This window comes from Octodon degus, unplaced genomic scaffold, assembly GCF_000260255.1.
Source record: "Octodon degus isolate 3935 unplaced genomic scaffold, OctDeg1.0 scaffold00255, whole genome shotgun sequence".
NCBI lineage: Eukaryota > Metazoa > Chordata > Mammalia > Rodentia > Octodontidae > Octodon > Octodon degus.
Window position 1 is genome coordinate 1638220 of NW_004524831.1, and position 9857 is coordinate 1648076.

The window sequence follows — 9857 nt, forward strand, 5'->3', positions numbered from 1 at the left end:
ATTTATTTATTTGTGTGTGTGTGTGTGTGTGTGTGGCCAGCTCAGCCCACCAGGGGGCGGGGCTGGCTGGCATGTGGTGCTGGGGGATTGAACCGCGGTTCCTGTGCTCTGCTAAGCTTGTTCTAAGTAGATACTTTAGACCACTGAGCCATCTCACCAGCCCCAATAAGTTGTATTTATGTTGTAAGAAAAAGAACATGTTTCTCAATGCATATGCATTGCTAAAGCAAGACAATGAGCAAGAGAATCCTAGAAAATATGTAAATTGGACTATATTCTTTTTTAATTCAGTCCATGTACAATATGCATAAATTTACAAGTATTTATTCTAATTCATTAATGAAAGAAAATATATATAATGTGCTTCCAATTTTACAAGTTTAAATAATAAAAACTGATATAGGATCTGGCCAAATAGCTCAGCAGATTAGAGCACCTGCTTAGCTAGACACAGTGGCTGGGGTTCGATCCCCAGCATGCTGTGCCATCCTTGAACCAAGGGTGCAAAGACAGAGACAGAGAGGCAGAGATTGAGACTGGTCATGGTGGCGCACACCTGTAATCCCAGCTCTCGGGAGGCTGAACACAGGTGGACCACTATGAGTCTGATCTACGTAGTGAGACCCTGTAGACCATGGACTAAAATACAAAAAAAAAACAAAAAACAAAAAACTGATACAGAAGAGCTTGAATACCAAAATATCTGCCTGTAGGTAGGGTGAAACAAGGGAAAATACAGGAAAAGCAAACTTTAGGAAACTAAAAGAGGATTTCAAGAAACTGATTCCTTATGTAGCATGACAGTTGTGAAAAGTAAGACAATAGTTAACAAATTGTATCTATTGACCAAAACAGACTGTAATTACACATCACTACAAAGAAAAATAACTCAGAATTAAAGAATTTTTGTATTACGATGTCAAGGTAATAAAATAAAATATTGCGGAAGCATAAGGATACACTTCCAGGAATTGTGCTTTCTAGGGACACTGATGGGAGGGCCAGGAATATGGCTGAGTGGCATAAGTGCCTCCTGGCAAGTGCAAGATCCCGAATTCAATCCTTAGTACCAAAAATTTAAAAAGGAGGAGGAAGAGGAAGAGGAGGAGGAGGAGGAGGAGGAGGAGCAGGAGCAGGAAAGTAAATATGCTGATGAAAGAGTGAGAATGTGGAAAACTCATGTCATATCTTCTCATTAAAAGAAGTGCTGTGGTAAACATCATTAAGCATTGACATTGTGATTTCAAATAGTTCAGAGATTTCTTGAAAAGTATGATTGTAGGCTCAAATGCACGAGATTTTGGATCAGACATAAGTGATTAAAAATATCACATAGCAATTCTCTTCCCTTGACTCTTCATGGTCATCAAATTAGTGTAGGGAATTAAGTAAATACATTACATGATGGCACATGCAAACCTTAGATAAAACGGGGGCCACATGTTCAATACAACATAAGCAATAAGTCTTTATCTTGTTCTCCCTTCAGTCAGTGCCTCCGAGTGCCTGCCAACACATTGTATGGACCATACAATCTCTGACACACCCATGCCCTGGACCTACTTCATAGCAGGAGTGCTTGCAAATAGAGCCTCCCTCTTCTGATGAAAACAACCCAAGCCAGACCGCAGCTCTGGAGAGGAGCCAAGCCTCTAATGCCCAAGTGTTCTCTCTCACTGGTCAGGGCTGAACCCAGAATGATCACCATGCAGCATGAACTGACCTTGGTTTTCCTTGTTCCTCTTTTAAAATGTGATTTATGAGGAACAAGAAACGCTGATTGTGATTCAGCATAAATGGGATAAACGCTGGACATGAGCGACAAATTACCCTGAGTAGGATGTCTCTGTTTGTGGTGTCCAGTGTGAAGAGAAGCTGTTGGACTCTGAGGGAGGTTTGGCCCATCTTGGGGAGTCCTTGAACTTATCATATGCAGCTTCTGGATTCTTCTTCAGTAACTGACATGAGATTGATTTGGCAGGTTCAGGGAAGGGGCTGAGGTGGTTCTAAATCATAAGTTATATTAGTGGAACCATCTACACAGACTTCATCACCCCCAGAGATAGCAGGAAGAAGACACTGTATATCCAAATGGACAGTCAGAGACCAGGAGATGGATCTATGTATTGTTGAGCAAGAAACACAGTGAGGGGGCCTCAGTGTGCACTGAGACACAAACTTCTCTGCAGGGGCAGTCAGGACAAGCAAGGGGCACTGGGGTTCACAGAGAAGCAGGCAGCGCCCCAGGAGCAGGGACCAAGAAGGATGTTGGGGAGGGAGGGCTTCCAGTCTGTCTCTGGCTTTGCTGTCTGTCTTTTTTTCTTTTCTTTTCTTTTCTTTTCTTTTCTTTTCTTTTCTTTTCTTTTCTTTTCTTTTCTTTTCTTCCTTTCTTCCTTCCTTCCTTCCTTCTTTCTTTCCTTCCTTTTCTTTCTTTCTTTTTTTTTGGCAGAACCAGGGATTGAACTCAGGCCCTTGTACTTGCCAGGCAAGCACTTATTCTACTGAACTATCTCCCTAACCTCTTTTGCTTTCTGTTTGATGTTGTATGACCTCAGGAGATCCTATAGTACATAAACTGTAGATGACTTATGAAATATTGATATTTGAAGTGGATAGTCCCTGTTAAATTTAAACTGCATAAAGATATTATTTATTAAATTTCTTCTTTTAATTAATATGAATTTTATTGGAAGTACAAGCATGACTTAAATACTTTTTTTTTTTTTTTTTTGGCGGAACCGGGGATATACATTTCAAAGTAACTTACAAATTTTCAGACAAGTGTCTTTCAATTGTCAAATTGTCATCAGAATCATCTAAGAATAAGTATACCAATTTTATCACCATGAAGCAGCATTGTTTCATGCAGAAATACATGTTTCAATTCACAAATGCAGTCTTTTCTGCTCATCCGCACAGAGCATGAGGACACACAGCTCTTTCCGGGGGCCAGTGCAAAAGACCTGGTTCACAGTCTCCACCCAGCACCACTTGTGCTAGGTGCTAAGGGGAGGAGGGGCAGCCTGGGAGGACTCAGCAGTGTCCTGGGACCACCCAGGCCTCTTTCAGTCCACGTGGGCCTGCAGGACTAGGGTCTCAAGTTTCACTATGGAATTTATAGAATTGAGTTTTGTGAAATACATGCTTCAATTTTCACTCTCTGTCTTTCCATCTCCCCTGCTTTTTCTGTGTTTTTAAAACAGAAAAGCCAGGTTCTGCCAAAAAAGTAAAAAAAAAAAAAAAAAAACACACACAAATAAAATACATAAAATCACTTGTTATGAAATATATTATATGGGATACATTATCACATTTTACTTTTACAGTTCACTCTCCTGCAAATATGTTCTGAATAACCAGAAGAGAGGAACATAAAGTCTACAAATGTAAAATCATGGTGAGATAAAAGGTTAATTTAACCACCGTCAATCAATACATATTATATCCATGTTTTAAAATACTATAGTGTATCCCATAAATATATGCAGTTGTCACGGTATCCAAAAATTTAAATTTAAAATGAAAATCAGCATCCCCAAATTAAAAACCTAATCCAAAAATGAGCATCTGAAAAAAATACATGCTTCTCAGATGAAGAAATATAAATGGCAAATAAATACATGAAAAAACATTCAACTGGTCAACCAAGGAATGCAAATTCAAACAACACTGAGATTTCATATCACTTGAGGAAAAAAAGGCTATCATCAAGAAACCAGGAAATAAATGCTGGAGGGGATGTGGGTTACAGGAACCCTTTCTCACCATTGGTGGGAATGTAGATGGGGGCAACACTGTGAAAAACAGTGTGGAGATGTCTTGTAAAACAAGAAGAACTCCCATTTCCCCTAGTTTGGGTATTTTTCCAGAAGATTAAGAGCATCGTGTTGTAACTCAAAAACGAGGTAGGCTCAAAAGTTTAAAAAGCGCTTTGTTTTAGCTGCTACCCAGCGGCAACACCCAGCACAAAGTGCCTAAGTGTGCGTCGAAGGGGGAAAGTGTGGGGTTTATAAAGCTTAAAACCGCAAAGCAGGCGGGGTACAACTTGGGGAGTTCAGGAAGACATGGCAGCTGCTGAGACTAGATATGGTTAGGAGTTTGAGGAAGTTCTAGGAATTTAAGGGTGGGGGCGAGAGCTTGCAGCAAAGGCTTACAGGAGCAGAAGTTTTGTGAAATAGGCACATTTTACAGCAGGTGACATGGTTCACTAAGATGGGGCATACAGAACAGGATGGCGGTGCTTTGGTCAGGTTATAACACATTGTATCACAAAGCATAAAAAGTAATTTTTTTTTTTTTTTTTTTGTGGAACCGGGGATTGAACTCGAAAGTAAAATATTTTTATGTCATTTTTTAATCGACTGCAGTCTTGATTTGACTGTTTCTAATGCAGAAATCTCATAGTAAATAGAAATAAAGGATAAAATACTGAATTTAAAAGACTCAGGTTCCAGAGAGAAAGGAAAGAAGCTGAGAGGAAGGAACCAGAGAACAGATTTGGTCCCTCAGGACACACAATCATAGGAAGAAATGTGCATTGTTAAAATCCTGAACAACTGTCAAGCCAAAGAAATTATTAAGCATGTGCATCACCAGATTCCAATATTTTATAGGAGTAATAATTTTGAAAGATAGAGGATTTCAGCATGTGATAAAGCAGGACAGGGCCTGGTGAGCTCACAGCCTAAAGTCCTTTTGTGTCCCAGTGTTGCAGGCAGCCTGAGTTAGCTAGAAATATTATAGGCATTCAGACAGGCTCAGGCCCTCAAAGGAGATAGCAAAGACCAGGCACCTTACAACTGTGGGAGGGATGGATGATCCTGCTGAAAGCCAGACCCAAAGACCAAACAAATGCTAACCTCCCTAAAGACTGGCATCCAGGATTGATCGTTACTCAGGAAGAATCACTGATGACCACCAGATAAGGTCCTGTTTTACATTCATGCCTGCTTACTATGTGACTCGCTACCCCATTTGGTCCTGGGCCTAATCAATTTTACCTGAGCAATGGTGCTTGTAATCCCATTGGTTGCCCATAGTTTTGTCCCACCCTGCATCTGCCTAAGCGAGACCCCTTCTTCTCTACCTTAGCCCCACGTGGTTTTGCCCTGTAAAAATAACCTGAAAGAGACAGGTTCCTGGGCAACCCGCTCAGGCCCCCTTTCTTGTCCCTCTCCGACAGAAGCTTTCCTTTCCAATAAAGTTTTACCCTCAACCTCTGTTTGTTCCTAAAATTCATTCTTCAATTTTAGAGAACACAAACTCATCCAGGTCAGGTCAGGAGTTTCACTTCCCTGTATCACCAGCCTCATCCCAAGCAAGTGCTCCGGTGCATCAAAAGTAGGGCTGTTGCAGCAGTTTTTCTGGTATTCATACTTGAAAATGTATTTATCTTCAGAATTCAAGTATTTATATGACCCTAGATAAAGCAGAAAGCCTGAGAGGGTTGGTGTTGTAACTCAAAAATGAGGCAGGCTCAAAAGTTTAAAAAGTGCTTTATTTTAGCTGGTACCCAGTGGCAACACACCCGGGACAAAGTGCCTAAGTGTGCACTGAAGTGGGGGAGCGTGAGGTTTAATAAAGCTTAAAACCACAAAGCAGGCAGGGTACAACTCAGGAAGTTTAAGGAAACATGGCAGCTGCTGAGACTAGATATGGTTAGGGGTCTGGAGAAGTTCTTGGAATTCGAGGGTGGGGCGAGGGCTTACAGTAACGGCTTGCAGAAACAGAGGTTTTGGGAGATAGGCACATTTTACAGCAGCTGACATGGTTCACTAAGACAGTGCGTACAGAACAGGGTGGCGGCGCTTTGGTCAGGTTATAACAGTCGGCATGCTTGCTTTTCTTTCACCTTTACTTTTTTGTAAATATTGATATCATGCAACACTAATCTCTTCATTTACACAATAATTTCACTCCGTTGGGGGGTCATATATACATTTTCATGAATGAAAATGATTGGATTGCGAGACAGTGTGACAGTCTTAGCAAAGAAATCAACTGCCTCATGCCCAACTGCAGGCCCTCACTGTACTCTAACTGTTCTGACGTGGGCTACATTTATGTTTTCTGACATCAGGGGATTGTCTCTTCCATAGGACGTTGACCCTGGGGCATTCTGAGCACGTTTGGGTCCCATTATTTATTTATTTATTTTTTGGACATAATTTTATTGATAAACAAATAGCAATGAGACAGTTTCAAATCAAATCGGTAGGACAGTTTCAATAATTAACACACTGCATACAATCTTCTTAGTGGTTAATTGCTGTACAAGATGCGGACTTGATTTCCTATTTATAAACACCATTAGAACAAATCATTCTATTCATTAAGAGAATGTAACTATATATCTATCCTAACCACTTTGAATACACAGATACAAAATGGACATTCATCTGTATACCCTTTTTTTTTGTTAAGTTCCGTTATTTGAATATTATAGGTGTGTAAACTCCGCAAAATATTCTAAAAGAGTCCAGTAGCCCATAATAGTATTGGGTCTTACGCTTCACTGGCAATGTCAGAAACTGTTGACCCGTGGGTCCCATTTTTAAGAAAAGCCCACTGAGTCCATTAAGAAAACCAGAGGAGCTTTGAAAACCCAGGAGCATAGCCCCGAGATGCAAGTATTCCTTAGGCCAGGTGGGATTGATCCGTGGTCCGGAGAGACGCTGGTCCAGAATTTCCGGGTTTACAAGCTATCTTTTGAGCTCCACCCTTGCGGGTGGAGGTCTGCGGCTCCGGCAGGCTCCGTGGAGCGGAGTGAAAAATGAGGAGGAGCCAATGCAGACGCGGGCTCTCCGAATTTTCCAATCAGGGAGGCTACGGGAGGAGGGCACTTCCTGTGTGATGGCGCCACAGTGCGAAACGTCAGTGTGTTCCTGACGGGACCCGCTGATTAAGCCACCTTTTCTCTGTGATTCTCTACTGGCTGCGAGCTGCATTGCAAGCGTCCCTGGAGACCATCAGCGCGCACAATGGTAACTTTTTGGGACCGGAACTCGGGATGGGATGGAATCTGCTGTGTTCTGGAACTGGTCAGAACCAGCTCAGGCAAGCACAGCCTCCTCGCTTAGCTCCAGACCCGGAGGTCTGCCTGGTCTTGGGTGCTGCATCCTCTTCTAAATGGTTTTCCCATTTCTTGGTCAGCACACAGGTATCTGCAGGAGTCTAGAGAGAGCAGAGGCCCTGGGGGAACCTTCGGCTCCATACGCAGCATTTAAGAATTCCTCACTTTAATTTTGTTCATGAGATCTCTGCAGTTGTATTACTGCACCAGAATTGCCGCTTGCTTTACAGAAGTGTCCCCAGTGGGTGGCCTGTGGCCACTGAATGCAGAGCTAGTTATGGATAAACAGAGCACAGTAAGTGCTTAGTTGCTTAGTGGGCGCCTGTCACCGAAGGCTCTGGATTTAACACAGCAGGTTGGCATTCAGGCTCCCCAACCCATTTTCTCAGCGTGCACTGTTAAAATTATACTGGGATTTTAGTGAGACACTGGGCATTTTGTTTGAAATTCCTGAAAACTCAGAAACTTAGTAGGGAGTTGCTGTCACTCCTTTTAGTAGGGAGGTGACTGCCTTGCTTCTTATGCAAAAAGTACACTTTCACGCTATGTAATTGCATGAATACAGACCAGGGGCTTTTCCTGGAGGGGGCGGGTCAGTGCCGGATTTCCGGGTGATCAGTACTCATAGGTAACTATGTGGCTGCCTTTGTTTCCTCTTGACAAGGGGGGGGGGGGTCTGTCTCTCCCAAAGTTGCACAGACACCTTGTCTTCCATACTGTTGCTTGAGGGCCTAGCCCTGTCTGACTGCCTGTAATACCTCTATCTGATTTCGCTGCCTGCAACACCGCTACTGCAGACTAACTTGTTTGTGTGCATGAGGTCAAAGCTTGATACAAATCTTTTCATTTTGAAACTCACACTAGTGCTACCTGGTATAATACTTGTTGATGGTAGTGGATACAGTTACTACAAGTTACTGCCCTGTCAAAAACAGGAAGCAGTTAATGCTTAATTTTTTTTCCTCTCCTTTTTCATTTTTGGTTACTTTCTCTGACCAATTTTGCATACATAATATATCTGGTAATCTGAACAACTAATTTGAAGACAACAATATACAATTTAACAACCACTGTTGAATGCCCGTTATTTTACTTAGTGAAATTCTGTATTGTTTCTAATGTTTATTTGTTTGTTTTTCTTATTTATTGTCTTTATAAAAAAAAAACAAAACAACCAAAAAACAGCCTGGCAAGCGTAGGGTCCTGAATTCAATCCCTGGTACCACAAAATAAATAAACCAAAGAAAATGACACCATGGGTGACCAATCAGTGATTTATATTGTACTATATTCAAGGGAGCACATGACATATTTAGTGTTTCATTATGAGTTTGACTTTGTGTTACATACATTTCCCCAAATACAGATAGTGGTATGTGTACAGAGCAGGTTAAGAATGATACAGGGGAAATAATTTGCAAACCTGAGAGGTACTGGGGATATGTTCTCTAAAACCAAATTATGAATTTTAGGCACAATTGTGATTAAGAGAATATATTTATGGAAGGAGAGAAAGCTTCTGTCCCAGAGAGGGACAGATGGGGAACTGAGTACGCTGACCAGGAACCTGTGTTTTCTAGGGATTTTTATAGGGCAAAACCAAGAGGGGAGTCAGGTCCGAGGTGGGAAACATGGGAAGTTGGTATCTGGGCTTGAGATGGGACAAAACTGTGTTCAACCAATAAGATCACAAGCATCATTGTTCAGTTAAAATAGGTTAAATTGTGATCAAATGGGGAAGTGTCAGGAAGCAAGAGGCTTGAATACAGAGCAGGGGCTTTGCACAGAGGAGACTGAGTTAGTGATTCTTCCTGCTTTTACCAGATGATTTATACCTATTGAGAATATCAATCCCTGATGTCTGTCCCCATGGAGATGTGTGTCTGCATTTGTATGATCTTTTCTCTTGAGGCCAGGCCCACAGCAGAGGTGCTTGTCTCTCCCCCAGTGGCAAAGTATCTCCTCTTTGAGGACCTTGCCTTGTCTGACTGCCTATGATATTTCTAACAGTCTCATATATTCTGTACTTTGCTAAACATTTTATCTTCAGTTACCTTTGAGATGATGCAGATGTCTCCCTCCTACTCAAGTAGCGTCTGTAGAGTTAATTTGTTCAACTCTGCGTACCATCCCCTGCAGAACATGACACTTACATGGATTGTTTCTTGTTTGGTGTTTTTTTTTTTTTTTTTTTTTTGGCAGAACTAGGGATTGAACTCAGACCCTTGCGCTTACCATGGAAGTGCTTATGTTTCTTGTTTTAAGTGCTATAGTAAGCAGATATTCATTAGCAACCAAATTTGGAGACCAGCATAATGTTTCAAAACGTGAAGCTGTAGGGCATATGCAACTATAGAGCATACTCATTTTTTTAAAAAAAAAATTATTTTATTTAAAGAGCTGCACCACTTTGGTCACACCATTTGGATTAATCATGATGACAACCAGATAGGTTGCAAGTTCCTAGCACACAAGACACCAGTCATGTGCAAGGGTGAATGAAAGTATTTCCTTTTTTTTTTTTTTGTTTTTTTTTTGTAAGTACAGGGTCTACAGGGTCTCACTACATAGATGGGACTCAGTGATTTTCCTATTTTCAGCCTCCCAGTTGCTGGGATTACAGGGGTGCCCCACCACACCCAGTCTTAATCACTATCTCAGCCTCGCCCAGGGGCGGGGTCAGCATGGCACACTGGGCATTGAACCCTAGCTGCCTTGCACTGTGCATAAGCAGGCGCTTTAGTCCTCTAAACTGTTTTTTAATTTTTATTTTATTTTATTATTA

General features: G+C 41.6%; 1 protein-coding gene across 1 annotated transcript in view; it reads left to right on the top strand.

Annotated features, from left to right (window-relative positions):
* Positions 1 to 6869: 6869 nt before the first annotated feature.
* The window catches only part of LOC111814003 (zinc finger protein 14-like), a 23597-nt gene continuing 20609 nt past the window's right edge, over positions 6870 to 9857 (top strand). Inside the window, exon 1 of the mRNA XM_023706410.1 lies at positions 6870 to 6983. Within this exon, the coding sequence (XP_023562178.1) occupies positions 6981 to 6983 (3 nt within the window). The 5' untranslated portion in view covers positions 6870 to 6980. The remainder of the gene's footprint in view (positions 6984 to 9857) is intronic.